Source organism: Choloepus didactylus, chromosome 2, assembly GCF_015220235.1.
Source record: "Choloepus didactylus isolate mChoDid1 chromosome 2, mChoDid1.pri, whole genome shotgun sequence".
Taxonomy (NCBI): Eukaryota; Metazoa; Chordata; class Mammalia; order Pilosa; family Megalonychidae; genus Choloepus; species Choloepus didactylus.
In genome coordinates this window covers 246749927-246776458 of record NC_051308.1, presented here as the reverse complement: position 1 = coordinate 246776458, position 26532 = coordinate 246749927, and the positions used below count along the sequence as shown (strand labels likewise).

Sequence of the window (26532 nt, the reverse complement as noted above, 5' to 3'; positions counted from 1 at the left end):
GACCCAAAGGGCGCCGGCTCCAGGACCCCGTCGGGGTTCCTGACTGCAGATACTCCAGGGGACAGACTGTGATGCTCAGGTTCGCAAGTTTACTTGTGCAGTCTGCAGATGGCGTCTTGTGCCACCTGACCCTCAGAATTCAGAAGACAACACACGGGAATCTTAGTATAGCTGTAAAGCCAGTGAACCCCCAGGAGCACCGCAGATCCTCGGGACGTAATGCCGCATGTTCACCGGCCTCACCTGCCGGGCTGGGGCGCCATCGGGGGGCTGCAGTGCCGGGGCCTGTGCTGAGCCCCCCGGCTCCGGGGAGGTGGCCGGGTGCCCTGTGGCAGGCAGGGGCCGGTCAGGAGCTGGAGGCCACAGGGGCACTTGAAGCAGTGGCTCAGCACCCCACCTTGGGCAGCAGGGGGGTTCGCTGGTCTAGGGATCGGCTGCTCCTCAGGGTGCAAGTGGGGACGTGCCATGCTGCAGGGTCCATGAGGCGGCTGCAGGGGGACTCGGGGTGCTGGTGAGGGCAGGGGTCTGTGACACCTGTGCAGATCTGGTTTCCATGCAGAGGTTGCCTATGGGGGTGTGGCCGGGCAGAGCCCCCCCAGAAAGTCCTCAAGCCGCACGCTCACGGCCAGGCTCCCCTAAAGGAGAAGCACCCCAGGGGCAGATCGCAGGCGCAGGATGAATCTCTCCTCTCTCCCGTCAGGGTAAAGCGGATAAACCACATTCGTAACCAGAGCCAGAAGTGCCACATTTACAGGCTGGGCCTCTTGGCCAGGACGAGGAGACCCTGCCGACCCCCTTCCCACACGGAAACAGCACGCTTGGGCCTCCCGGGAAGCTGCAGCCTGTGGACCCCTGGCCTGCACCCCGATCCACCAGGGATGTGGGGGTGCCCGGAGGGGCCCCACGGCTGTGGGCACCACAGGCAAATTCTGGTGAGGAGAAGCTGGTGCTCTCAGCTCTTCACTCCAAAAGTGGTGAATGAGGAACGACAAGTGAAGAAGTATTTCTGGCATGAAAAAAGGGATTAAAAACTCCGGAGTTAGCCCTCGAGTCTGAGCCACCTGGCCCCGTTTTATGGCAACTGCCCCCCTTGCTGCACCCACATGAACAGTCCAAGCCAAGCAGAAAGGAGGGGATCTCGTCCAGCCCCCGGGACCAAAAGGCGCCAGCCAGGGTCCCGAATCCTTGACGTTTCCTCGGGACGGAGGGCGGGCTGCTCCTCAAGGTCCTGTTTCTGTCAGTCGCAGCCGTGACCTTCCGCCGAGCTCAGCTGCAGCCTCGAGTCTCGGCGCCCGCGGTTCGGGGGTCCCAGGCCAGGCATCCTGGGGACCCGGGAGAAGAGTGTCTGGAGCCCCCGTCCGCAGCCTGCTGCCCCGACACACCCCGGGCCTCGGGCCCCTGCAAGTGGAGGGGGGCTGCAGCCTGGCCGACATCAAGACTCCGGAAGGACCCCCACACGGCAGGCGGCCCCTCCCAGACCTGCGGGGAAGCTGCGGGGGACGGGGAGCACTCGGGGTCTGCGACACACGGGGCCTCTGGGCCAGCACAGGCCCTAGTGACACCCGGGGGGACCTGGGGGTGGCAGTTGGCCGCCTCACCGCACTGCCCACAGCCAACCCCGAACCGGCCACTCTGGCTTCCCGGGAAGCCTCGTGGCTCCTGCCTTTCTAAATTCTGCATTGCTCTCGTTCTGGAAGACAGTGGTAGCGGTCTCTCGCTGAATAACAAACCACCACAAATTTAGGAAGCATTGTCTTGGTTTCCGTGGGGTGAAGTCTGGATGCATTTTGCTGGGCTGGCACAGCTCAGGGTCCCCTGACTGAAGTCGGGGCGCCAGCCACACCGGGGCCCGCGGCTCTTTTCCATCTCATTCGGGGTGCGGGACGGAGGCCTGTTCTCTCACCGGCGGTCAGCTCCCGGAGGCCCCTCCTCGTCCCTCTGCCACGACGGAGCTGCACTCACAGGGGCCTCCTCTTGCCTCGGCCGAGGCAGGGACCCTGGCACGGGCGCAGCTCCCGCCACGGGTGTGGACTCGGGGGTGGGAGTGGGGTCACCTCAGGACTGCGCTCCCACGGGGCCTCCATAGAGGCTGTTTTCCTTGTGTTTCGTGTCAAGCCTAACAGCTCCAAACCGACCACCTTGGGTTCGGTTTTCCTGTCTCGGTCACACCACGTGTCTCCGGGACTTAAACGCCTCGCTGGCGGGAAGCCAGACCCTGCCCCACGCGTTCCCCCCGTTGTCCCAGCCCCTGCTGCACTGGCACGGCCGGGTGCTGCCTGGTCACCGACTTGTGAGCCGTGCCCGTCCCTCGGGGGCCCCTGCCCCGTGTCCTTCTCGAAGGTTCACACTTGAAACAACCTTATTACAGCACAGGGTCTGCCCTGTGTCCCCCCGCCCCGAGGGCTCACAGAGGTGCTCGTGCCCGCTGTGGGCTGGCGCCTGTGTGCTGTGTCTCTCGGGGAACCAGCTGAGAGAGAGAGGCTGTGTGTCTGGCCGTGCGTGTGAGTGTGAATGTGTGTGTGTGCGTGTGTGCCGGGGCCTCCAAGCGCCTGTGGTTTTCCTTCCCAGTGAGCTGGGCTGCCTGGAATGTCCGAGTCACTGGGAACAGGAGCCAGAATCGGATTTTTCCAGCTCCTGCTGACCCTGCCTCGCAGGCCACACCTCCTGGGGGAATGGGGTCCCGGCTTGCCTGGTGGGGCTTGGAAGTGTGCCGGGGTGGGACATGACGATGTCAGCGGCGGACATCTGTCTGTCCCTGGAGGGACAGCGATGCCCAGCGAGCCCAGGCCCGGGGCAGCCGGCTCCAGCCGAGGCGGGGGCAGGAGAGGCCCCGGCTGTGGGAGGCGGGGGCCTGCGCCCGGCCCGCGGCTTGCTGGGCCTCGGCTCTCACCCAGGGCTATTTCCTGCCAAGGAGAGTGGGTGGGAGGGGGCAGTGGAGGCTCTCGCTGTTCTCAAGAAGCAGAGTCAGGGCTGGGAAGAGGGCGCCATGGCTGCTGCCCACCCTCGCCCGGGGGCCTCAGGGGTCAGCTGCCCCCGGGCCGGTAGCCCCAGCTTCTGCAGGGCCTGCACCAGGCTGAGCCGATGGCTGGGTCTGCAGCCAGAGGCCCCCTGGAACCTCAGCACACAGAGCCTGGGAGGGAGGGGACCCTGGCCCGAGGCAGAGGTGTGACCCCAGGCTCCTCCTGACCCCCGGACCCCTGCCAGTGACCCTGCACTTGGAGCCGGCTCTTCCCCAGACCCGAGGGGCAGCTCCTCCTTGGCTGCCACCTCCCTCTGCAGGGAAGAGAGAGAATAGGAGACAGCAAGAGGCCAAATCCCCGAGGGCAGACCAAGGAAAGACAGACGGAAGCAAGGCTGGGCAGTGGGACAGACGGCAGTAGGAGGAGGGGCAGGGGAAGCCACAGAGCTGATATAACCCAGTTGGGAAGAACGGAGGCGAGTGCAGCCTCCAGGCCGGCCAGCAGGGCTTGTTTCTCCAGAATGAAAGGCCCAGGGCGGGGCCTGGGGAGTGGCGAGACCCTGTTCTGGTTCCAGTTTGGAAAAGGAGCTCCGCCCAGGCCTGGTCCTGTCAAGTCCGGGAGGCTTGGTGGTGGGCAGGCGTGGGGGGAGGACCCCTTGTGCTCACAGCCGGTCCTCCTGCTGTCACCCCTCACCCCCTCTCGCTGCAGCAGCAGTGACTTCCTTCTCGCGGCAGTGACCCAAGGGTCATGGCTGGGGCTGGGCTCCTGGCTCCTCTGGGGTCTTGGGGACCAGGACAGGGTCCAAGGGCTGAGACCCCGGGCCAGCGGCCACTGGCGCCGCGATGAGGATTCGGTCCAAATGCACAGTCGGAAAATGCACTGAGGACGCTTTGTGGTTCTCTGGGGTTTTTCTCCTTTCTTGAGGTTTGCTTGATGAGAAGGAGCGGTTTAGTGCACAGCGAGTGCTCTGTCATTTCACAGTTGTTTACGTGACTTTGTACATTTTCCCAGAGTTTCAAATTTGTGCCTTCTGAGGACGGGGTGCGGGCGTGTGTGTGTGTGTGTGTGTGTGTGTGTGTGTGTGCGCGCGCGCTAACTCCCAGGCTGGAGGCCCCGTGGCCAGGCCAGCAGGAGCGGGGTGGTCCTCTCGTGCGTCCCTCCGCAGGCGCCTTCTGGGCCCTAAAGATTGACCGAGAAGCGATGCTGATGGGGCCAGAGGGACAGGCCCTCTGCCGGCAGGGGGGCGGGGGTCCCCGGGGGTCCCTGCACTGACACCCTCCACTCACCTGCAGCAGGCAGAGAGCAGGGGCTGCAAGGACCCAGGGGAAACGCGAGCCCCACTCCTGCTTGGCCCCCCCATGACCCAAGCAAAAGAGGGGGCGTGGGGGGCATGGCCCCGCCCCTCCCTGCCCACCAGCCCGGGCTGGGGAGGCCACGGCCGGGGCGGGCCAAGGGGTGGTCCGCAGGCAGCCAGCGTCCCGGCCCAGGGCTCCGTGACGTCACCGCAGAGGCTGGGGGGGGGGTGCTGTTTTTCTGGAGTTAGAGCCGAGACAAAGCGCGGCCGGCGGGCGCCATGGAGCTGCGCTCCCGTGTCCTACTCTGGAAACTTGTGCTTCTGCAGGGTGAGTGTGGGTGGGTGGGGGCCTGGGAGGGTGCGAGGGGCTCCTGGCGGCCTGTAGGTCTGAGCAAGTTCACGTTTGGGGCAAAGCCGCCTCCAACTGGGCTCAACCCCTGCGCCCCGCAGGGAATGGTTGGGTCTGGGGGTGCTAAGGAGGCAGCTCACGAGAAGCCCCACCTAGGACCCCAGCGGGTGGGGGACCTCCACCAGAACTTCCCTTCACAGGGTGCCAGGACCAAGAAGTGGGCAGGAGGCTTCCTGCTGGGGTGCCTCATGCACCCCCTTCTCTGTGGGACTTGGGGAGGCCCCTTGGGTCTGTGCCTCTCCCCACAGTGGGAGCTGGAGCTGTGAGAAGGGGAAGGGGGCCGAAGCCAGCTGGCAGACTTGGGGATCACAGGTCTGGCGGCTCCCCACCCTACCCTGGCGCTCCCTGGCCCCCTGAGCCCTCCCGGGGCTGCCTGCTGACCCGGCACATTCCTCCGTCCCGGGCGCTCAGCCACAGCCCGGAGCGGGAACTCAGGCCTGTGGGGTAGCAGACACAGGGTCCCACACACATCCAGCATTCTTGGGTTCCAGTCCTCTGCCCCGGGTGGGGGGCAGGGGCTGCCATAGTCTGAGGACCCTCTGAGGGCCCCGGCAGGTGCAGGGGCCACCCCGGGGAGGGGGACTGGGGGGCAGCAGGAGCTCCTCAGTGATCTCACCCAGCGGCCCCAGAACCAGCCCTGTTTGGGCTCAGCCCTCAGGTGTTGGAACACCGTCAGCCTGGGGTGGAAGGAACGGTGGCCCCCGGTGACAAGCAAGCACCCTGGAACCAGCCCACCTCTTAGCCCTGGGCCCACCCACAGGAGACCCCATCCTGACTTCACCTTCATCCACGCCCCCCCCATCATCCCAGCACCTGCCTCATCCGGCCATATGAGGGACCAGGGACCCGAGGGGGCTCCCCTGGTGGTGCCGGAGGAGAGCACTGCCATTCCTCCTCCCCTCTGACTCTCTCCCCCCTCTTCCAGGCTCCGCCGTCCTTCTGACCTCAGGTTAGTGACCCCGGGGCCCTGTGGCCAGGCCCTCTCACCTTCCCCCCAAGCCCACCAGTCCCCTGCCTTCCTGCTGGCCCCAGCCGTAGCTCCCCTCGGGCCCTCCCCTTCCCTCACTGACCCCCTCCCCCAGGGGCTACGGGGCCGGCGACCGCCGACAGCTCTGTGGTGTCCGAGTCGGCCGTGCACTGGGCAGCTGGCGCCCAGGCTGTGCTGCGCTGCCAGAGCCCGCGCATGGTGTGGACCCAGGACCGGCTGCACGACCGCCAGCGCGTGGTCCACTGGGACCTCAGCGGCGGCCCGGGCCCCGCGCGCCGGCTGGTGGACATGTACTCGGCGGGCGAGCAGCGCGTGTACGAGCCGCGCGACCGCGGCCGCCTCCTCCTGCCGCCCTCCGCCTTCCACGACGGCAACTTCTCGCTTCTCATCCGCGGTGAGGGGCTTGGAGCGCAGGGCCCCGGGGACCAGCGGGCTCGGGGGCGCGGGCGGGTGCCGAGGGCCGGACCGGGGGCTCACCGCGCAGGGCGTCTCCCGGGTCTGCAGCGGCGGAGGAGACGGACGAGGGGCTGTACACGTGCAACCTGCACCACCATTACTGCCACTTGTACGAGAGCCTGGCCGTCCGCCTCGAGGTCACCGACGACCGTGAGTGAGCCGCCTGCCGCCCCGCCGTGACCCCCGCCCCGCCCCGCAGCCCGGGCCGCGCCCCCACCTCGCCGCGCCCCCGCCCCGCAGCCCTGCGCGCGCCCCCGTCCCGCCGTGACCCCCGCCCCGCCCCGCAGCCCTGGCCGCGCCCCCACCTCGCCGCGCCCCGCCCCGCAGCCCTGGCCGCGCCCCCGCCCCGCCGTGACCCCCGCCCCGCCCCGCAGCCCTGGCCGCGCCCCCACCTCGCCGTGACCCCGCCCCGCAGCCCTGGCCGCGCCCCGCCCCGCAGCCCTGGCCGCGCCCCCGCCTCGCCGCGCCCCCCGCCCCGCAGCCCTGGCCGCGCCCCCGCCCCGCCGTGACCCCCGCCCCGCCCCGCAGCCCTGGCCGCGCCCCCACCTCGCCGTGACCCCCGCCCGCAGCCCTGGCCGCGCCCCCACCTCGCCGCGCCCCCGCCCCGCAGCCCTGGCCGCGCCCCCACCTCGCCGCGCCCCCGCCCCGCAGCCCTGGCCGCGCCCCCACCTCGCCGCGCCCCCGCCCCGCAGCCCTGGCCGCGCCCCCACCTCGCCGTGACCCCCGCCCCGCCCCGCAGCCCTGGCCGCGCCCCCACCTCGCCGTTGACCCCCGCCCCGCTCCACAGCCCTGGCCGCGCCCCCACCTCGCCGCGCCCCGCCCCGCAGCCCTGGCCGCGCCCCCGCCTCGCCGTGACCCCCGCCCCGCCCCGCAGCCCGGGCCGCCGGCGCGCACTGGGACGGCGAGAAGGAGGTGCTGGCCGTGCTGCGCGGCGCTCCGGCGCTTCTGACGTGCGTGAACCGCGCGCACGTGTGGACCGACCGGCACCTGGAGGAGGCGCAGCAGGTGGTGCACTGGGACCGGCAGCCGCCAGGGGTGCCGCACGACCGCGCCGACCGCCTGCTCGACCTGTACGCGTCCGGCGAGCGCCGCGCCTACGGGCCGCCCTTCCTGCGCGAGCGCGTGGCCGTGGGGGCGGACGCCTTCGCGCGCGGCGACTTCTCGCTGCGCATCGACCCGCTGGAGCCGGCCGACGAGGGCACCTACTCCTGCCACCTGCACCACCACTACTGCGGCCTGCACGAGCGCCGCGTCTTCCACCTGAGCGTCACCGAGCCCGCCGCCGATCCGCCCCCGCGGGACCGGCCGGGCAACGGCTCCGGCCACGGCGGCGCCTCGGGCCCAGGTGCGGGAGGCCGCTCGGGGGACGGGGGCGCGGGGCTGGGGCTGCGCGGGGCACCCGGAGGGGCCGCCGCCCCGCGCCCCCCCGACGCTGTCCCTGCGCCCCCGCAGACCCCACCTTGGCGCGCGGCCGCAGCGTCATCAACGTCATCGTGCCCGAGGGCCGGGCCCACTTCTTCCAGCAGCTGGGCTACGTGCTGGCCACGCTGCTGCTCTTCATCCTGCTTCTCATCACTGTCGTCCTGGCCGCCCGCGCGCGGCGCCGCGGAGGTGAGGGGGCGAGGACATGAGGGCGGGGGTCGGAGGTGAGGGCGGGAGTGAGGAGGGGCGTGGTGGTGAGGGGGTCGGGGGCCTCCGGAGCTGGGGTGCTGTGCGCAGCAGAGGGTTGAGGGTGGGAAGAGAGGACGGCCTTCCAGAGGTGGGGTTGGGGCGCCGTGACCCGTGTGCCCACTGGAGGGGCTTCCTGGGTTGGGTGGGAGCGCTGTGCAGGCGTGAGGCTGCCCCCAACGTGTCTCCCTCTGCAGGCTATGAATACTCGGAGAAGAAGTCGGGGAAGTCCAAGGGGTGAGTGTGCCCTCCCGCTGGCCTGGGGCCCAGACCCTTCCCCGCGATCCCCCGCCCTAACCTCCCCCACGGCCCCCTCCTCCAGGAAGGCTGTGAACCTGGCCGAGTTTGCTGTGGCCACAGGCGACCAGGCCTTTTACAGGAGTGAGGAGATCCCACTAGGTGAGGTGGGCTACAGGGCTCCTGGGCTGGCGGGGGAGACACCCATGTCTGGGGGGCCTCTCACCCCACTCTCTCCCCACACCAGATTACAAAAACAACATTCTGAAGGAGAGAGCTGAGCTGGCCCACGGCCCCCTGCCTGCCAAGAATATTGATTTGGACAAAGGTGAGTGGTTGGTAGGGGGCCCCCTCCCTGCCTCCCCTGCCCCGTTCCGTATCCAAGCCCAGGTGGAGCCCTAGGCCTCCCATTCTCAGGGTCCCCTGAAGTCATTGCACCCCGCAGTCAGGAGTCCCGTCTCCTCTGTGCTCCAGTCCCTGGGAAGTCCTGTGGGGTATCTGCCCTGAGGAACCCACTGAGAGGAAGGTATAGGGAGCAGATCCCAGCCTGTTCCTTTGACCTGCAGAGTTCAGGAAGGAATACTGCAAATAAAACGATTCTGGGCTCCTGGCTGGGCCAGAAGCTCTGCCGACTCCTCTCTGTCCACCCCGGAGGACGTCCCACTGACCGTCAGGTGCTCTGCGCCACCTGGACCCCTCCAGCGGCTGGTCCCGCTTTCCTGGTACTTGGCCTGGACTGGTGCAGTGTGGGTCCCTCCAGATCCCTTTTCCAGTAGCCCACTAATCCTCTGAAGCAGGCGTGGGCTCCCTGGGACTCTCGGCCGGCATGAGGCTACCATCCCTGCCTCCAGCCTTGCTGTCCCTGTGCTCACTGGTGGCCCTGCTGCACCCCCTCCCCAACTCCCTTGTCACTGTCAAGACTCTGCCCATGTTCACCAAGCCCCCCGTCCCTCCCTGCCTCTGCTCCCTGGGGGCTGGGAGGCTGCCTCTGCAGAGTTGGGGCAGGAAGGCGCTCCTGGAGGGGGCTCAGTGGAGCCCGCAGCCTCAGAGGACCTGGGGGTCAGCCCCGGGCTCGGCACCCTAAGCTTCTTCAGCCCCTGCTGCAGCCTGAGCTCGCAAGGGTGCCTTGAGATGTGGGTGACCCCAAGCCCCAGCTGGGCCGCCACCTGCTCTGCACATGGTCTGAGGACTTGGCCTTCTCCAGGCCCAGGGCAGATGCCCCTCTGTGCTGCTTTGGGCCTCGTGTTGCCCCTTCTTCTGCTTTCAACCCCCCTTATCAGCCCTGTTTCCAGTGAGCTGCCCTGACAGTCACCAGATTCCAAGTGACTTTTGACCCTGACCATGTCCCTGCAGCCTGTCCCTGGGCTGGAGTCTGAGGCTGGGGCCACACTGGCTTCTGCTTCAGGCCGAGGACAGGGGAGGGGTGAAGATGGTTCTGCCAGTCCCAGCACCCCACCTCTGCTCCTGGAGAACTGCCACTGTCACAATAAAGACCACATCTGGTTTTCAGATCCTGGTCCCAGATTTGCCTCTGCAGCTGCTCCTCTGTCTCTCCGGGGGCTGGAACTGGGCCATGGGAACCCTCAGACGCCTTCCTCCAAAGTACCCCCATTGTCACCCCATGCCTTTGAGAGGAAGGTTTGGGTCTGGTTCTCCTAGGAGCAAGTCCCCTGGGGGCAGTGACACTGGAGCCAGTTATGCGTTGCTTACTCCTGGGGGTGGACTTTCAGAGCCTCATATTTGCACGTGGGGAGAGACACATGTTGGCGGGAACAAGCACGGGGGGGTGCTGTATGAGTTGAGGTCTTCTGGACAGACGCTGAGATGTGCAGGGAGGATGAGGTCCTCAGAGTGGGACACAGGGCTGTCACCTGTTGGAGGACTGGATGGGGAAGGGGAGGCAGTGGAGGAGACCCTGACCACAGTGCAGCTCTGAGAAGGCCTCTGCTGCCAGCCTCTCCAGCTCTCTTACGACTTGGGCTGAGTGTCAGGTAAGAGGGAGGCCCCAGGGGCTGGAGGGCAGGGGCCCCTCATCTGGTTGTGTGCCACCAGCAAACCCTGGCCAGCAGCCGCGGGGAGCCCCAAGGCCATGGCACTTTCTTCCTGGGGCACCCAGCAGAGAGCATGGCAGACTTCCTGGAGGCCATCCTGCCTGGCTTCCTCAGTCTATCTCTGGGGAAACCAAACCCTGGGGGGAGAGGTGGGTGACCAAGCTGGCCGAGGTCACCTTCAGCCGAGCCTTGCCCACTCTCCCCATCAGAGCTGAGGGCAACAGGAGTCAGGACCCTGGACCTCGGCTGCTCTGGGGGATGGCTCCCAGCCTGGCCCCTCGGGTCAGAGTTGGACTGATGGGGTCCCCCCAACCCCCGCTGACCCAGAGCTCCCCAGCTTCGAGGGGGAGGGGTGCCTGGGATGGGTGGCCAGGGTCGGCACCCGCTGCTCCCTGCCTGGGGCCTCCGCTGTGGCCAGCCAGGGACTCCCCCTAGCGGCCCCGTCGCTCTTCCCCTGGGGCGCGGGATGCGCTCCAGCCCGGCCCCGCGGGCGCGCGCGTGTGGACCCCTGCCAGCCCTGGACACCTCGGTGCACACGTGGGAGCGGGAGCTCTCACCTGCGGACGCTGACCCCTGCCTGGCACCTCGAGCGGCCGCCCTGACGCGCTCACACAGGCAGCCCTCGCAGCCGCCGTGGGACCCGGCAGAGGACGCGCGAACTCGGAGCTGGCGTGGGGGCGGGAGGGGCCAAGGACCCCGACCCCAGCCGGGACGCAGAGCATCCTGGGCTTCCCGTCGGGCCCCGCAGGCCGCCCCGGTGCCCCGGGCGCTTCCGGGCTCTGCGCGCCCATGGGGTGTAGGACTCCTCGGGAGGCGCCGCAGGACCGAGACCCCGGGCAGGGCGAAGTCGCGGCATCGCGGTGGCTCCCCAGGAGGGGCGGGGCGGGGCGCGGGGCTGGCCGAGCCCCTCCACCTGCTCGTCTCCGCGAGGCCCGCGCCGAGAGTCGGGCCGGTGAGTGCGCGCGCGCCCCGGGGGAGGGGCCGAGCCGGTGCGCCAGCGCCCCGCCCGATGACGTCACGCCCGCCCGCGCCTGCGCAGCCCCGCCCCCGCGGTCGCCCGTGCGTCGCAGCCCCGCCCCGCGACCTCCGGTGACGTCGTAGCCACGCCCCCGCGCTCTCGGGCTCCCCCGGCGGCTCCGCTCGGGCCTCGGGCCTCGGCCTCGGGCCGTCCCTTTAACTGCGCGCGGCCCGAGGGGGCGGCGGCGGCGGCGGCGGCGGCGGCGCGGGGCGGGGCAGGCGCGGCGGCCGGACGCACGGACGCGCGGGGGGCGGCCCGACGGGCGAGCGCGGCCCTCCCGCCTGCTCCCCTCGCGCCGCGGCCCCGGCGGCCGGGGGCGGATGGGCGGGCGCGGGCCGCGGGGCAGCAGCCGGGACCCGAGCGGGAGCCGGGGGCGGCGCGCCGGGGCCGCGGGCCGGGCCTGGGCGGCCGGGCGGGGCCGCGAGGAGGCGGCGCGGCGGCCGGGCGGGGCGCAGGCCGGCGGCGGGGAGCGCGCCCCGCGTCCCGGGCCGCGGCATGGCGGAGACCAAGATCATCTACCACCTGGACGAGGAGGAGACGCCGTACCTGGTCAAGCTGCCCGTGGCCCCCGAGCGCGTCACGCTGGCCGACTTCAAGAACGTGCTCAGCAACCGGCCGGTGCACGCCTACAAATTCTTCTTCAAGTCCATGGACCAGGACTTCGGGTCAGTCGCCCGCGGGGCCGCCCTTCCGCGGGGGTCAGCGCACCTGTCTGCGCCCTGCCGGGCCTGGGAGCTGCGCCCGGGCGCCCGGGGCCTGCCTGGGGCGCCCGGAGTGGCGCGGGTGCCCGCCTGCAGGTGCCCAGGAGCTCGACAGCCCCGGACGCGGGGGCTCGGGAGGGTCCGGGCCTCTCCGCCGGTGGGGGCCTGGCCGTGTGTGCCGGGTGTACGTGACCTGCCGTCAAGGTCTGGCCCGGGGCAAGTCAAGAGTGGCCCTTCCCACAGGCCCACCTTGGCCCCTGTCCAGGGTCAGGTTCGGGGGCTCAGGAGGGACAGCAGGGTGGGTCCGGAGAGTGTGTCGTTTCCAGGGGTGGGGTTGGGGGAAGTTGGGGTGAGGACAGAGACCCCAGCCACCGGATGGATCCTTGTTCAGGATGGGAGAGTAGATTGGGCCGGGACAGGCGTCTGTCTGCTGGGGTCTACAGAAGTTTCCAGGAGCTCAAGACAGGCTCCCCCTGCCCCCAGGATCCAGGGACCTACAGGGCGGGTCGCTGGGGCCCACAGGGGGTCAGTGCATTCCGTCCTGCCCTGGGCTTCCTGGCCGTGGGGCCGTGTCCCTGCCTAGCCGCCTGAGCCACCTGCTGACCCCAGGCAGCACCTGGGTTGGCGTCTGCACCCAGTCTTGGTGTGGTGTCTTGGGCAAGGGGCCCTTCTCGCTGGTGCAGAGCGGCCGCTGGAACTGAGGGCGGGAGGCTGCCTGGCTGCTGAGCCCTGACCCCGCACAGCCCCAGGTAACCCGAGTGCAGCGCTGGGAGGGGTGAGGGTGGTGCCCGCTGGCCCTGTCGGCGGAGCAGGTGCACCCGGCCACCCTCAGGCGAGCCCGTGCCCTTGTGTGCAGCCGTGGCCTGGGACTTTGACATTGAGGCCATTTCCTGGAAATGTACTTCCTGGGCAGAATAGCTCCGGCCACTCTGCGGCTTCAGGGCCGGGGGGACGTTTGGGTGACCAGACTGTCAGGGAGAAGCACAGGGAGGGCTGGGGGCTCCAGGGCATTCCCCGCGGCCCAGGTTTGCAACTGTGTCTGGGCGGGGGCTCCTCGCGATGGGGGGCCGCAGGGGTTGGGATGAGGGTCGGGAGGCGAGCCTGTGGCAGCCCAGCCTGGAGGTTCCAAGTGTGGGGGGCTGGTGGTGCAGGGAGGGTGTCACCCAAGGGAGGGGTGACTGAAGCTGGGTGGGGTGGGCCGGGGCAGTGAGCTTGGGGGCTCCTGAGCTCCAGCACCACGGCCAGTTAGGCTGCTGGTGGGCACGGGTGTTCTGACGGGCACCTGGAATGTCTGTGTTGGGCTCCCCCCTGCCCTCCCCGGTAGCGCTCGGCAGGTGCCAGGGGAGGGGCTCAGGGAGACCCAAGGTTCAGTTGTGACCTCTGGGGTGGGATCCTTGGGGGTGGCAGCTCGCGGTCGGGGGTTGGACGGTGGGTGCTGGCCAGGTGGAGAGAGCAGGCCACCCAAAGCTCAGTGGGAGCTGAGGACCCCAGGGCTTGGGTAGGCAGCGCCTGGGGGTAGGGTGGGGTCTGAGGACCCCCAGCAAGCTGGATGCTCTTTGAGAACTGCAGTCACCCGTGTATCTCCTGCCTGCAGGCAACTTCTTGTCCTTGGAGGGCAGGTGACTGCGGTGTGGGTAGGTGGGTCCTGGGCTTCTAGGGGCGCTGCTGGGGTGTCCCTTGGGGTCTGGCCTGGGGTGTGCCGCATGTCCCGGAGCTGTGGCTCAGTCTCCAGAGCAGATTCCTGGTTGGGGCGGGTCTGCGGGGGTGGTGGGTGGGGCCACCGTGGTGACGGAGATCTCGCCAAGAATCCAAGGTGGGGCAGGGGTGCCCCCTCGCAGGGCAACCTGAGGGTGGGTGGGGACTGCAGCCCATCCCCTGCCCAGAGACCCAGGCCCGAGGGAGCAGAGGCTGGACGATGAGCCCCTGCACTTGTGGGGTTCCTGGATGCTTGGGGGCAGCCTTCTCCAGCCCCAGATCTCACCCCTACCTTGAAACTGTTGACCAAGTCTGTGCCTCACTGGCCCCAGCGGAGGGCCCCTGTGCCCTCTTCAGCCCCAGGCTGTTCCCTGCCACATCCTTCCCGGCTGTTCTGGCACCTGGCCACGTCCCCCTCTGGGCCATGCTGGGGCTAGGCGCTGGGGTGCCCACCGGTGCTCTGGCCCTGGGCGTGTGGGGAGGATGTCTGACACACAGGTGGAGGCATGAGGGGTGAGTGAGTCCAGGGACCTGGGGGGGATGTGGGGCAGGGGTGGGGTGAGGGTGTTGGGGGCCCGAGAACTTGGGCAGCACTGGGTGAGGGGTCCCGAGGGAGGCGCCCACTTGGCCGTGCAGTGGGGGGCTCCTCGGCCGGGGTCTGGGGCGTGTGGGGGGCACTCCTTGGGGATGGGTGCTGGGTACTGAGGTGGGAGTGACGTCTGCACTGGCCTCTGTCATGGTCCCTCGGGACCCTGCCTCCATCCTGCTGGCCTGCGGGAGGGGTCGCTGCGGCCCCCCGTGCATCGGCTGCAGCCGGCCTCCCTCCCGCCTTCCCTGGGGGGCTGGCCTGCGGGGTGGGGCAGCGGGCGCCATGTACCTGGACGCCGCCGCAGCCGCCTGCTCCTCACGCCAGCAGGGCAGGTGGACACAGAGCAAGGTGGACGCGTCACGTGGTGCTACATGAGCTGTGTTATGGGGTGGGGGGCAGGAGTGTGGGTGCCACTTGGTTTATGGGCGTTTGAGCAAAGCCTGAAGGAGGTGGGGGGCTGGCCCTGAGGGGTGGGGGGCAGGAGGGCTCCGCCAGGTGGGTGGTCCCATTGTCTGCTGAGGGGCCGGAGTGGGGGCAGGGCAGCTGGGTGGTGGTTTGGCCTGGGCCAGGCAGGGAGGGGGCAGGTAGACCCACGTGGTAGGTAATGGGTTTGGGGTGTGGGATGGGGGAGCTGAGCCCTGAGTCCCCAGGAGGGTGGGGACAGTTTGGGGGGCTGCAGAGCATGGCTTGGCTGAGGTGGGGAGGGGCCTTTGGGCTTCCATGAGGCTGGGTGGGGTAGTAAGGATCCTGAGTGGGAACTTCAGGGGAATGTCTGGGAGGGTGAAGAGTCAGGAGCTGTGTGGGGATAACGAGGGCTTCCTGGGGTGTGACTGGAGACAAGGGGCCGGTGGAGGCCTGGCAGGGGTGCGGGGGCTTCCGACACTGCCCTCCCCCGGCTTTGCTGGCCACCCCCTCCCACTCCCCCACCCGAGTGCCCTGACCCGGAGCCAGAGCCAGGGACTCGCCCAGGGGTGAGAGGGGAGGCCGAGACCCCAGAGGGGCCTGGGGGCTGCTTGGGGTGAACGGGCGTCCACAGCTCCACCACCGGTGCCAGGGGACAGGGGTCTGGGTCCCTCAGCACTGGCTCTTGGGGCTCCCTCGGGCTGCCAGGGGCCAGAAGGAGGGTGGTGAGGGTCCCAAGAAAGGACTTTGGAGTGCGTCTGCAGGATTATTGACGTTGGGGTGTGTGATGGGGCCTCCCTGGGTCCTGGACAGGCTAGGCCCAGGTTGGGGTGCAGCTGCTTCAGGTGTGGGGGAGCGCAGGCCTGAGTGCAGGAGCGGCTTTGTCACATGCAGCTCCATTGGGTGCGGGTGGGGGGAGCAGGCCCAGGTGGGGGGGCAGGTGCGCTCCGTTGGGTGCAGGTGGCCCAGCCCTGCCTCACCGTGTGCCCCCCAGGGTGGTGAAGGAGGAGATCTCTGACGACAATGCCAGGCTGCCCTGCTTCAATGGCCGAGTGGTGTCCTGGGTGAGTGTGAGGGGCCAGCCCCCAGAGACCCTGGCAGGGGTTCCCCGTGGGAGTGTACCTTGGGGGCCGGGTGCCTAGCTGGGGGTGCAGGGGGCCCAGAGTCTGAAGTTGTGGGGGATTGAGGCCGCCACTTGGCCCTGGCAGTGGTGGTGGGGAGTCTGGGGGCAGGTGGGGGGCTGTGGGCCAGCGGGGGGCTTCCGGAGGCTGGTGGGATCTGAGTGGCACGCTGTCCCTGCACAGCTGGTCTTGGCCGAGGGCGCCCACTCGGATGCCGGGTCTCAGGGCACCGACAGCCACTTGGACCTGCCCCCACCTCTGGAGCGGACAGGGGGCATCGGGGACTCCCGGCCCCCCTCCTTCCAGTAAGGACTCCGGTGGGTGGGGGTGGGCCGGGCCCTGGGGCCCCTGAGTTGCTTGCGTCTGCTCGGCCCACCCAGGGTTGGGCTCCTGGCAGAGGGTGGAGGGCAGAGGTCAGGAGGCGGTGGCCAGGGTCCCAGAGTGGGGGGTGGTGTGGGCGCGTCCTGCAGAGCCCCAGCGCACCCTCTCGTCGGCTCAGCCCAAATGTGGCCAGCAGCCGCGATGGGATGGACAACGAGACGGGCACAGAGTCCCTGGTCAGCCACCGGCGAGAGCGAGCCCGCCGCCGGAACCGCGAGGAAGGTACTGTGCAGTCCGCCTCACCCCTGCTACCCAGGGCCTGGACGGGTGGCCACGGGAACTCCCCTCGCTGCCCCCATCTCCTGGACTTGGGGCCCCTAAGACCCCGGGAAGAGGCCCCGGGCTCTCCAGTGACTGCTCTGTCAGCGTCTCCCCAGCTGCCCAGGTGGGACCTCCAGGGCCCCCCGGTCAGCATCTCCCCGCTGCCCCACAGCCTCCCGGACCAATGGGCACCCCAGGGGGGAGCGGCGGCGGGACCTGGGCCAGCCCCCCGACAGCGCGTCCACCATGATGAGCAGCGAGCTCGAGTCCAGCAGCTTCGTCGACTCGGACGAGGATGGCAGCACAAGCCGGTGGGGAGCATGCGGCCTGTGAGGCGTGGCTGGGGGGTGTGGGGCGAGCTGGCGGCTCATGCGGGGGGGGGGGGGGGGTCCACGAGGACAGACGCGTGAACGTGTGGGTCTGCGTGTGTGTGCTGCTGTGTTCAGGCTCTGGGGGGTGGGGGTGCGGCCGGCCGCAGGCTGCAGGTCAGATCTCGCCCTCCTGCCCTCACGCCCTGTGCCCTCCTGTTTGTACGAAAGGGGGTTGGGGTGCACTGTTCCCACCGCACAGCCCACACACCCACGGTCGCCCAGGGGGCTTGTGCCCTCCATGCCCTCACCTCTGTGCCCCCGAAACCCCATGCTCCCCTCCTCCTGTGACCCCACCCATGTGCTCCCTGACCCCTGTGGCCCCCAGGCTGAGCAGCTCCACCGAGCAGAGCACCTCGTCCAGGCTCATCCGGAAGCACAAGCGCAGGCGGCGGAAACAGCGGCTGCGGCAGACTGACCGAGTGAGGGGGGCCTGGGCCCCGGGGAGGTGGGCGGGGTCCTCGCGGGCCACAGCCACTCACTAGCGTCCGCCCGCAGGCCTCCTCCTTCAGCAGCATCACAGACTCCACCATGTCCCTGAACATCGTCACCGTCACACTGAACATGGGTGAGGGCCTCGGGGGGCTGGGGGCCCCGGGGGGCATGGGGTCTCCGGGCTGCCGGCTCACCCCCTGCCCCGCAGAGAGGCACCACTTCCTGGGCATCAGCATCGTGGGCCAGAGCAACGACCGGGGCGACGGCGGCATCTACATCGGCTCCATCATGAAGGGCGGGGCCGTGGCCGCCGACGGCCGCATCGAGCCGGGCGACATGCTGCTGCAGGTGCCGGGCGCCCCTTCCCGGGCTGGGTGGCCCCTCCCGTCCCACTCCCCTCTGATCGCCCTCCACCTCCCAGGTGAACGACGTCAACTTTGAGAACATGAGCAACGACGACGCGGTCCGCGTCCTGCGGGAAATCGTGTCCCAGACGGGGTGAGGGGCGGGGCGGGCGCGGAGGGGCGGGGCTCGGGGGCGGGGTGGAGGAGGTGGGTGGAGGGGCGGGGACGGGGGTGGAGGGGGCGGGTGGAGGAGGCGGGGCTCGGGGGCGGGGCGGGGGTGGAGGGGGGAGGTGCTCGGGGAGGGTGGAGGCGGCGGGTGAGCGGGCGGGGAGGGGTTGCGAGGGTGTGGCGGGAGGGTGGAGGAGGCGGAGCGCCGGGCGGCCGGGGAGGGGTGTGGAGGGAGGGAGGTGCTCGGGGGCGGGTGGAGGGGCGGGGTGGAGGGGGCGGGGCGGGCGGAGGAGGCGGGGCTCGGGGGCGGGTAGAGGGGCGGGGCGGAGTGTAGGAGGCGGGGCGGGGCGGGGTGGAGGGGGCGGTGCTCGGGGCGGGTGGAGGGGGCGGGGCGGGGCTCAGGGGCGGCGGAGACGGGGCTTGGGGCGGGGCGCTGGGTGGGCGCCTAGTAGACCTGTCTGGGGCTCCGCCACTCCTGCAGACCCATCAGCCTCACCGTGGCCAAGTGCTGGGACCCGACTCCTCGGAGCTACTTCACCATCCCGAGGGGTGAGTGGCCTCCTGGGTCGTGGGGGGGCCGTGGGAGGAGGGGCGGTTCGGCGGGGGCTGCTGGGCGGCGCCCGGGCCCAGCCTGAAAGGCCTCGTTCCTCTGCTCCTGTCTGCTCCCTCCGTCCCCATCCTGTCTGTTGGTCCGTCTGTCCGTCACCACGCGGCCCAGCCGACCCGGTGCGGCCCATTGACCCTGCCGCCTGGCTGTCCCACACGGCGGCGCTGACCGGAGCTCTCCCCCGCTACGGTACGAGCCCCTGCTCGAGCGCCGTCACTCGCACCAGCTCCTCCTCGCTGGCGAGCTCTGTGCCTGGCGCGCCGCGTAAGTGGGCTCCCGCGCGCGCGCGCCCCCGCCCCGCCGCGCCCGGCCCTGTGCGCGCGCACCCGCACGCTCCCTACCGGAGGCGCCCAAGCCAGGGAGCTCAGGCGCACACACCAGTCCCTCGGGGCTCCCCAGCAGCAGCAGCAGCAGCAGCAGCAGCAGCAGCGTTGCCCAGACGGGGAGCAAAGGGCAGGGCTGGAGGTCCACCGTGACTGCCCGCCCACCCCTTCCTGCCCCAGCCCACCCACGGCCCATGCGCCTGCCTGCCCCCTGCCCCTCGCCCTCCCCCTGCCGGCAGTCTGGCTGAGCAGGGCAGCCGTTCCTTGCAGAGTTGGAGGAGGCACCGCTGACAGTAAAGAGTGACATGGGAGCCGTCGTCCGGGTCATGCAGCTGCCGGACTCCGGTCTGGAGATCCGCGACCGCATGTGGCTCAAGATCACAATCGCCAATGCTGTCATCGGTGAGTGGCAGGGCGGGCGGCTCCCTGGGCACCGGTCCGGCCCGGTGTGGCTCTGCCGGCAGCAGGTGGGGGCTGGCCAGCCGGGTCACCCCCAGCTCGGGCTGGTGGGGGCAGCTGTGACACCCGTGGTGCCGGCCAGGTGCCGACGTGGTGGACTGGCTGTACGCACACGTGGACGGCTTCAGGGACCGGCGCGAGGCCCGCAGGTACGCAGGCAGCATGCTGAAGCGCGGCTTCCTGCGGCACACCGTCAACAAGGTGACCTTCTCCGAGCAGTGCTACTACGTCTTCGGGGACCTGTGCAGCAGTGAGTGGGGGCCATGGGCCGGGCTCCCCGGGAGGATGTGCTCTGCCCTCACCCGCCCCATCTTCTCTCCCCAGACCTTGCTGCCTTGAACCTCAACAACGGCTCCAGTGGGGCCTCGGATCAGGACATGCTGGCACCCTTGCCCCACCCGGCCGCCCCCTGGCCTCTGGGCCAAGGCTACCCCTATCAGTATCCCGGGCCCCCACCCTGCTTTCCGTCCACCTACCCGGACCCTGGGTTCAGCTACGGCAGCGGCAGTGCAGGCAGTCAGCAGAGCGAAGGTGAGATGCCAGCCCTGCCCCCTTCCCCCCTGCTGCCCCCACAGCCTGGCTCTGCCCTGCTCCCCCCGGCTCTGCCTGCCCCCTTACTGCTGCCCCCTGCCAGCTCTGTGCTTGGACCGTGGGTGGGGTCCTTCCAGAAGGGGCAAGTGCCGAGGTGACTGGGGAGCAAGGGTCTCGGCAGCTGAGCTCGTGTGGGAGGGGAGAGGCAGGGACCAGTGCTGGGGGGAGCATGTTGCCTGGGGAGGGGAGGGGCCCCTGGGCCACCGCTCGGGGCGATGCGTGTGGGGGCCGGTGTTTCTGTGTGGAGAATGGCGGAGGAGAAGGGCTGGGGTCGGGAGCAGGGGGGTGTTGGACGGCCCAGTCCCGGGACCCAGCGGTGAGCAGATGCCCTCGGCCTCGTGGCGTCTGCAGCAGGGCAGGCGTGAGCTGTGCATGTGTGGGGCTAGGCGGGTTCCGGGGGGTCCCTGAGAAGGGGGCTTTGGAGGGGGAGGCCAGGGACAGGCACAGGTGGCCACCAGTGGCCCCAGGGCGGGACGGGAGGAGGAGGGCCAGTTGAGGGCCATGGGAGGCCTGGGGTGGGGGCGTCTGCAGGCTCGGCCGGCACTGGGTGTGTAACTCGCACTATTCCTTGTTTTGTGCTGAGCAAAGCGTTAGACTGAAGGACTAGAGGCGTGGACCTCGGGCCGGTAAGCCGGGGATCCTCTCGGCGTCCCTCTTGGCCTGTGTTGCCAGGCCCCCACCACTTCCTGGTGGTCTGGGACAGGGCCAAGCATGGCTGGGCGCAGCTGGCCAGGATCCCAGGGGCGGAGAAGGGGTGGGGGCCCCAGGGCCAACAGGGACGCCGTGGCCTCCATCTCTCCTTTGCTAGACCAAGCCTTTAGGTGTTGGGGTGAGGCCTGGGGGTCCCAGGCTGCCCCCGCAGCACCCCCACCAGCCTGCCTGCTGCTGCTGCTGCTGCCCCGTCCTCGCTTGCCACGGCTGCTCCCTGGTTCTCCTGGGTGGGCCGGCCCTGCCCTTGTCTCTGCACGGCTGGGATCCACACCCACACCCCCTGGAGTCCCCCATTTCTGCTCACAGTGGCCGCCACAGTGGTTGATTATTTCGGGGAGGGCCTGGCCCTGACCACCCCCCCCATCTCCACTCTTAGGAAGCAAAAGCAGCGGATCCGCCCCGAGTGCTGGGGGCAGCAGCCGCCAGGGCCTGGCACGAGAGAAGGAGTGGCCGGCTGGGGGCAGCGGCAGCGAGTCGGACCTTGTGGCACGGAGCGGGGCTGGGGGCTGGCGGGAGCGGCCGGGCAGCCAGCTCAGCCGCAGCAGCAGCCCGCGCAGCCAGGCCTCGGCCGCCGCCCCCGGGCTCCCTCCACTGTGCCCGCCGGCCCCGGCATACATGGTGGGGGGCAGCCCGCCTGGGGGCCCACCCGTCCGGGAGCTGGCCTCGGTGCCTCCAGAGCTCACAGGCAGCCGCCAGTCCTTGCAGAAGGCCATGGGGAACCCCTGCGAGTTCTTCATTGACATCATGTGAGCGGCGGGGAGCGCACCTTTGCCCCGCTCGGCAGGGGTGTGGCGCCCAGGGTGGTCATGTGGGGGGCTTTACCTGCAGCTTTGTGTTCACCATGGCCCAGCCCGAGCCGAGAGTTGCACCCGGACTCCCCACCTGCTCCGGGTCTCCTCATGGGGCAGTGGCCTGTGTCCACACTGGCCTTGGGGGGTGGTGTCTGTCTGTCTGTCCTTGGGCAGGCCTCAGCAGGAGCCTCAGCAATGCCCCCCGACCCCTCTTGGGTCTGGAGGTGACACTCAACACACCTACAGAGCAGCCTGTGCACAGGGCCCCAGGCTGAACCGAGACACTGCCCAGGACCTCTCCCCGGGCAGTTCCCAGGCCCCTGCGTGGGGTCTCCACGGAAGGAACCGGAGCCCCCAGGGCCTGCTGTGGCTGCCAGGAGAGAGGTCTAATTTATTTATTTATTGCTTAGCCCGTGTGCTCTGGAGGAGGCGGGGGCTGAGTTAGCCCCTCAAACCCTGCCCCTGGCCAGAGTAGAGGCTGCCTGTTCCCCCTCCCAGTCTCGGGGTGGTGCCTGGAAGCTTGTGAAGCAGAATAAAAGGTGAACCAGCTCAAATCGTATGGATGGGGCCCCAGGGGGCACCGCTGGGCACATCCGCCCAGCCCGCCCCCCACCGCGCTCGCCACCGCCTCCCCTCAGGCCTGGGGTCTGTGCAGTGGACACCGCCAGGTAGTTTCTATACAGCTGCTTCCGTGTAAATGCTGCTTCCGCGCAAAGCTATTTTAAACACTAAAAAGCTTTTAATTTTATGGGACTGACGTGTGGCCTGTGTCCCTTCTCTCCCACTTGGCGACTCCAGGAGATTGGGGTGCAGGATGAGGGTGGGGTGCGGCGCCGGTGTTCTGTCCGTGGTGCTGCTCACAGCTCCAGGGGTCCCGGCTGCCGGCGCTGGCCGTGGTGCTGCCCCGCGCCCCTGCCCAGGCTCTGCTTGTCTGCTCTGCCCGCCAGGGCCAGGAAGAGCACACCTGCGTCCTGGGGACCCCTCCCTGACCTGGGTCTCAGGCCGTCTGTGTCCCCCACCCACTCTGTGAAGAACTCCCCAGGGCTGGTGGGAGGCCTTGTGGGGCTGGGACTCAGTGGGGCCCTGTGGGTGCAGGGCACATGCCTAGGAGCCACCGTGGGCTTAGGGTCAGGTTCCAACTTGGGGTTAGAATCCGGAACTGGAGGAGCTTGGCAGAGGCATGGTCTGGGGCTGCTGGGTGAGGGACTCTTGGTTCTATCGGGTCTGGGTTCACAGGGAGTGAGGTCCCCAGGTGTGGGGGGGGGTAGAGATCACTCATTTTTCCCCTGAGCCTCCTCCCTGCCACCCCCACCTCCAGTCCCCTGGGGTCCCTCCCCCAGGAAGAACTCGGGGGTATTGAGTTCTGGCCGCCACAGCAGCAGGTAGCACTTGGGCAGGTGGAAGGTGGCCAGGATGCCCAGGGCACAGAGGAGGATGGCACCTGCCTGCACAGCGGACTCGGCGGCCACGTGCACGTTGGCAAGCAGGGGCACAAAGCAGATCCAGGTGCTGAAGTAGGCCAGCATGGCGAAGGTGAGGCCGCGCGCGCTGTTGTAGCAGCCGGGCCGGCCCTGCGCCAGGAAGGTGCCCACAAAGCACAGGAAGGCCAGGGCAGCATTGGCACCGTGCACCAGGCCGAAGCCGACCCAGGAGTGCATCCGGCAGTGCACCAGGGCCTCTGTGGGCAGCACCTGCCAGTCTGTCACCACCACCGGTGGCAAGGCCACCAGATACCAGGTGCACAGGGCTGCCTCGGCCAGCACGGCCAGCAGCACCACCAGCCAGGCCCACGGCCCCCGCAGCCTGCCCCGCAGCCAGCCTGCCCAGCTCGGCGGCAGCTCCGACTCTGCGAACAGTGTGGCTGCTTGCAGGAAGAGTGTGCTCAGACAGCCGGCGAGTGGCAGGTGGAAGAGTGGCTGCTGGGCCAGGCAGCTGGCCGGGCTGGGCCGGCCGAGGAACAGGAGGACGCTGAGGCAGGCCAGGCCCAGGCAGCCCAGGCCCAGGCAGGCCAGCAGCCCACCTGAGGCCCGAACCAGCGGGCTGTGCCGGTGGCAGATGAAGAGCCCCAGGGCCGCTAGCACCAGGCCCAGCACCAGGCCCAGCAGCAGGAGCAGCCCCAGAGCCGCCGGCTCCCCCCACTCCAGGAACTTGGGTCTGCGGGGGAAGCAGCGTGTGCTGCGGTCAGGGGACCACTGGTCCTGGCCACACTTGGTGCACAGGAAGTCCTCTGCAAGGAGAAGGGAGCAGGTGCTCAGCCCACGCTGGGGCCTCCAGGAGACCCCCCCCCCCCCCAGGGCTGTGTGCTCCGGATCCCGCAGCAGCCCCCACTCGCTGGCGGGGACCAGGCCCACCTTGGCTGCGCTGGTAGGTGCCGGCCTTGCAGTCGATGCAGTCGTAACAGCAGGAGTGGAAGCCCTTCACGCGGCGCACCTGGCCCCTCCTGCACTGCCGCGAGCACCGGGACACGGGCTCCTGCGCACGGCCCGCGGCTCGGGCTGGCTCTGCCGGGCCGCGCCGGGTGCCCCCCATGCCCGGGCCTGGGGTCCCAGCCGTGCCCGCCACCCGCCGCCCACACTCACCGCGTTGCCCGGCGTGTGCCAGAGGATCTGGGAGCGGTTGAGCCGCAGCTGGCCGTGGAAGGCGCCCACGGTGCGCAGCTCGAGCGCCCCGCCGCGCCACACCCACAGCTTCAGGTCGTACCCGAGATCCACGTTCCCGTTGGCGTCGAAGGTCAGCGCCAGGTCCCGGGCGCGGAAGCTCAGGTTGTACATCTGCTGCAGGAGCTGCGGGCCCGCGGGGCGCTGAGCCCTGCGCCACCCCCCGCCAGCCGCCCCGGGCCCGCGCGCTCCCCGCCCCTCTGGCCCCGGGCGTCTCTGCGCACGCGCGAGGGCGGGCCGGGAGCCGAGGGCGCGGGGTCCGCGCGGGTCCCGCCCTCACCTGCCAGGGCCGCAGGGGCGGGCGAGCCGGGCAGCCCGAGGCCGTGCACTGCAGCGCGTTGTGCAGCGCCTGGGCCACTCCGTACACGGCCGCGTAGGCGGCGAAGGCCTGGTGGTGCCGCAGCCGGGCCGACACGTCGGCCAGCGTGACGCGGTCGCACTGCGGGCAGCGCGCCCCCTCCCCGCGCTCCTCCGGGCCCGGGGACTCGGCGGCCAGCGCGGCGCAGAAGGCGGGGTCGGCGGCCAGGGCCAGGCGGGTCTCCACGTAGGCCGGGAAGTCGGGCAGGGGCGCCCCGCTAAGCCGGAAGCCAAGCACCGTGCCCACCCGGTCCATGCCGGGCAGCGCGGTGACCAGGTCCGCGTCCAGCCAGGCCTCGCTGGCCACCCACACCTTGGGCGGCAGCCGGGAGTGGAGGCTGTGGCTGAAGAGGGCGCGCGCGGCCGGCGCCGAGGCGAACAGCAGCACCACCTGCGTGCCGCTGCGGTGCACCCTGAGCAGCGTGGCCTCCACCTGGCCGGGCAGCGGGCCCGCGTCGCGGGGCAGCGGCACCAGGCCCTCGTGCGCCACGCAGATGCCCCGGCTGGCAGCCAGGCCCGAAAAGATGCTCAGGCCCTGCCGGCCGTACTCGTCGTCGCTGCCCACGGTGGCCACCCAGTTCCAGCCGAAGGCTGCCAGCAGCTCCACGGCGGCTGCCAGCTGCACGCGGTCGCTGGGCACCGTGCGGAAGAAGGAGGGGAAGGCCTCCCGGGAGCTGAGCCCGTCCATGCTGGCTCCATAGCTGACCTGAGGGGACAGGGGCGCCTCCTGTCCACTGGGCCCCCACTGTGGGGGGGGGCATGGCTGGGTGGGGTGCACGGGAGGGCAGGGCACACCTGGGGCATGAGGAAGAAGCTGAAGAACTTGCCGGTGACCAGGGCGAGCTCGGAGGAGTACGGCCCGATCACGGCCAGCACCCGGGGCCGATACTGTGTGTAGCTGCAGTCGGTGACCACCGCGTGGCTGCCCGCCTCGGCCAGGAATGTGAGGCTCGGCCTCATGGCAACCAGGGGCTCCGAGCACGTGTCGAAGAGGTCATAGCCCAGCTGCAGCCCAGGCAGTAGGGCCCGCCCACTGTTGATCTCCTCCACGGCCATCTTCACGGCCAGCGCCCACAGCAGCCCGAGGGATGAGAACCTGGGGTGCACGGGGCTGCAGGGGTGGCCACCGCGCACCGACTGGGGGCACCCTCGGCCCTCCAGGCTGCTCACCCCTCACCCTCGCCCCTGACCATGGACACCTGCCGCTCCGCTCCTCACCTGTCGCACACGGGGCCTGAGGGTTGCGTCTGGTTGCCAAGGTCAGTGTCCTCGGCCGAGCCCATGGGGAAGAGCCCGCCCAGCATGTAGTCCCCTTGCCTCCTGAGCTGCTGGGACAGGCACAGGGGGGCCCCTGCCCCAAGGCCCAGGACAGCTGCAAGGCCAAGGCCCAGGGTGGCTTGGCAGGTGAGCATGGCAGCGGCAGCTTCCGGGAGGAGGCAAGCGGGTGTGTGCCCTGAGAGCCGCAGAAATAGTGAGGCCAGCAGTTGGTGGTAGCGGATTTGTTTAGCAAAACCCTTGCCTGTCCTCACCTGCAAAGCCCCAGGGGGCCCCACACAGTGGGGGGCGGCGCCTCTTCCTTACCTGGCTGCAGGTTTGCCCACGTGCTGGGCTCTGTAGCCGAGGGCGCATGGGCAGGCAGGCACCGAGAGGCTACTGCCACGATGACCTTGTCACCTGCCTAGGCCCAAGCCCCTCGGCACCCCCAGCGGCCAGTGAGGGGAGAGGGTCCTGGGGTCTCCAGCTGTGGGAGGGGCTCAGAGGGACCAGTGCCCTGGGGGAGAGCCCCTCTCTGCAGCCTGGGGAGGTGAGGCTGAGCTGCGGGCCCCAGCTTGGCACCAAGGACACAGGCCCTCCAGGCCTGAGGGGAGTGGACAGTATTCAGGGTAGCCGGGGCCGGGGGCTGCAAGTGAGCAGCATGCTGTGGGTGTCTTCGCAAAGTTCGCAGGCCTGGGCCCCCCCCCGACATGGCTCATCTGCAGGGCAGGGTCCAGCAGTCTGGCCTGGCCCATTGTGGCCACCTCCCTGTGGGGCAGAGCTCACAGCTGGGCCCAAGAGCCGTCCATGCAAATGAGGGAGGCATAACCAAATGGGCCGAGGCAGCTGGGTGAGCAGTTGGGGGGGGGGGGGCAGCCCCGGTTGGGGGTGGGAGGTGCCCTCGAGGCCAGGCTGCTTGGCTTCTGGGCTTACCTCCCCTGCTGGGGGCTGGGGGAGCCCTCCCCACACAACTCCTTTCTGCCTGGGTCAAGGCAGGGGCAGGTGGGAGCCATGAGGCTAAACCCACCTACAGGAACCGGCACGCAGTGCCTCCTGCCCCTACTCTGTGTCCTCTGGCTCCTTATGGCCAACAGTGCCACCAGTTCTGGCTGCCCCCAGCCACCCTGGATGAGCCTGGCAGTGGGTTTCAGCCCCTTCCAACACCGGCCCGCCCTGGGGTCAGGCCCCGACCCCTGTGCTCCTCCCTCCTTGGTACATGGGCTCCTGGTGCACTCG

General features: G+C 69.7%; 6 protein-coding genes across 8 annotated transcripts in view; 4 read left to right on the top strand and 2 right to left on the bottom strand.

Annotated features, from left to right (window-relative positions):
• The window catches only part of SCNN1D (sodium channel epithelial 1 subunit delta), a 7223-nt gene extending 6241 nt beyond the window's left edge, over positions 1-982 (top strand). The window contains exon 5 of the mRNA XM_037810568.1: positions 773-982. Within this exon, the coding sequence (XP_037666496.1) occupies positions 773-982 (210 nt within the window). The remainder of the gene's footprint in view (positions 1-772) is intronic.
• Positions 983-4469: 3487 nt separating this feature from the next.
• MXRA8 (matrix remodeling associated 8) lies at positions 4470-9534 on the top strand. The gene is made up of 10 exons (XM_037828738.1): positions 4470-4582; positions 5589-5612; positions 5746-6045; positions 6156-6257; positions 6982-7452; positions 7560-7718; positions 7973-8012; positions 8098-8174; positions 8260-8340; positions 8579-9534. The coding sequence occupies exons 1-10, from the start codon at positions 4534-4536 to the stop codon at positions 8602-8604; spliced, it is 1329 nt and encodes a 442-aa protein (XP_037684666.1). The 5' UTR covers positions 4470-4533; the 3' UTR covers positions 8605-9534.
• LOC119514846 (basic proline-rich protein-like) lies at positions 8081-11578 on the bottom strand. The gene is made up of 3 exons (XM_037810561.1): positions 11242-11578; positions 10621-11147; positions 8081-9894 (listed from the first exon to the last, which is right to left on the bottom strand). Exons 1-3 carry the CDS (start codon positions 11576-11578, stop codon positions 9880-9882), a joined length of 879 nt encoding a protein of 292 aa, XP_037666489.1. The 3' UTR covers positions 8081-9879.
• DVL1 (dishevelled segment polarity protein 1) lies at positions 11471-21781 on the top strand. Of its 3 annotated transcripts, XM_037828732.1 has the most exons (16): positions 11471-11746; positions 15463-15532; positions 15773-15894; positions 16089-16192; positions 16404-16542; positions 16928-17021; positions 17098-17167; positions 17243-17382; positions 17456-17532; positions 18028-18095; positions 18265-18417; positions 18747-18878; positions 19018-19185; positions 19260-19466; positions 20115-20152; positions 20614-20739. In XM_037828732.1, the coding sequence occupies exons 1-15, from the start codon at positions 11577-11579 to the stop codon at positions 20123-20125; spliced, it is 1725 nt and encodes a 574-aa protein (XP_037684660.1). In that variant the 5' UTR covers positions 11471-11576; the 3' UTR covers positions 20126-20152; positions 20614-20739. The 3 variants fall into 3 exon arrangements, with proteins under 3 accessions (XP_037684660.1, XP_037684659.1, XP_037684657.1); XM_037828731.1 differs by lacking the exon at positions 20115-20152 and having other exon boundaries at positions 11473-11746; positions 18265-18342; positions 20614-21781; XM_037828729.1 differs by lacking the exon at positions 20115-20152 and having other exon boundaries at positions 11473-11746; positions 20614-21781.
• On the bottom strand, positions 21748-26462 carry TAS1R3 (taste 1 receptor member 3). The gene is made up of 6 exons (XM_037828753.1): positions 25261-26462; positions 24838-25138; positions 23966-24748; positions 23608-23811; positions 23380-23500; positions 21748-23255 (listed from the first exon to the last, which is right to left on the bottom strand). The coding sequence occupies exons 1-6, from the start codon at positions 25452-25454 to the stop codon at positions 22300-22302; spliced, it is 2559 nt and encodes an 852-aa protein (XP_037684681.1). The 5' UTR covers positions 25455-26462; the 3' UTR covers positions 21748-22299.
• The window catches only part of INTS11 (integrator complex subunit 11), a 20348-nt gene continuing 18805 nt past the window's right edge, over positions 24990-26532 (top strand). The window contains exon 1 of the mRNA XM_037828734.1: positions 24990-25301. The gene's annotated coding sequence lies outside the window, so the exon portion shown is untranslated. The remainder of the gene's footprint in view (positions 25302-26532) is intronic.

Coding starts and splice junctions, on each gene's coding strand:
- DVL1 (XM_037828729.1), top strand. CDS start 11,577: ATGGCGGAGACCAAGATCATCTACCACCTGGACGAGGAGGAGACGCCG. Junction 15,533..15,772: donor ATGGCCGAGTGGTGTCCTGG/GTGAGTGTGAGG, acceptor GTCCCTGCACAG/CTGGTCTTGGCCGAGGGCGC. Junction 18,096..18,264: donor CTACTTCACCATCCCGAGGG/GTGAGTGGCCTC, acceptor CACGCGGCCCAG/CCGACCCGGTGCGGCCCATT.
- TAS1R3 (XM_037828753.1), bottom strand. CDS start 25,454: ATGCTCACCTGCCAAGCCACCCTGGGCCTTGGCCTTGCAGCTGTCCTG. Junction 25,139..25,260: donor TCAGGCCCCGTGTGCGACAG/GTGAGGAGCGGA, acceptor CGTGCACCCCAG/GTTCTCATCCCTCGGGCTGC. Junction 23,812..23,965: donor CGCCCCTGCGGCCCTGGCAG/GTGAGGGCGGGA, acceptor GCGGGCCCGCAG/CTCCTGCAGCAGATGTACAA.
- MXRA8 (XM_037828738.1), top strand. CDS start 4,534: ATGGAGCTGCGCTCCCGTGTCCTACTCTGGAAACTTGTGCTTCTGCAG. Junction 5,613..5,745: donor CGCCGTCCTTCTGACCTCAG/GTTAGTGACCCC, acceptor CCCCTCCCCCAG/GGGCTACGGGGCCGGCGACC. Junction 6,258..6,981: donor CCTCGAGGTCACCGACGACC/GTGAGTGAGCCG, acceptor CCCGCCCCGCAG/CCCGGGCCGCCGGCGCGCAC.
- LOC119514846 (XM_037810561.1), bottom strand. CDS start 11,578: ATGCCGCGGCCCGGGACGCGGGGCGCGCTCCCCGCCGCCGGCCTGCGC. Junction 11,148..11,241: donor GCCCCCTCGGGCCGCGCGCA/GTTAAAGGGACG, acceptor ACGTCACCGGAG/GTCGCGGGGCGGGGCTGCGA.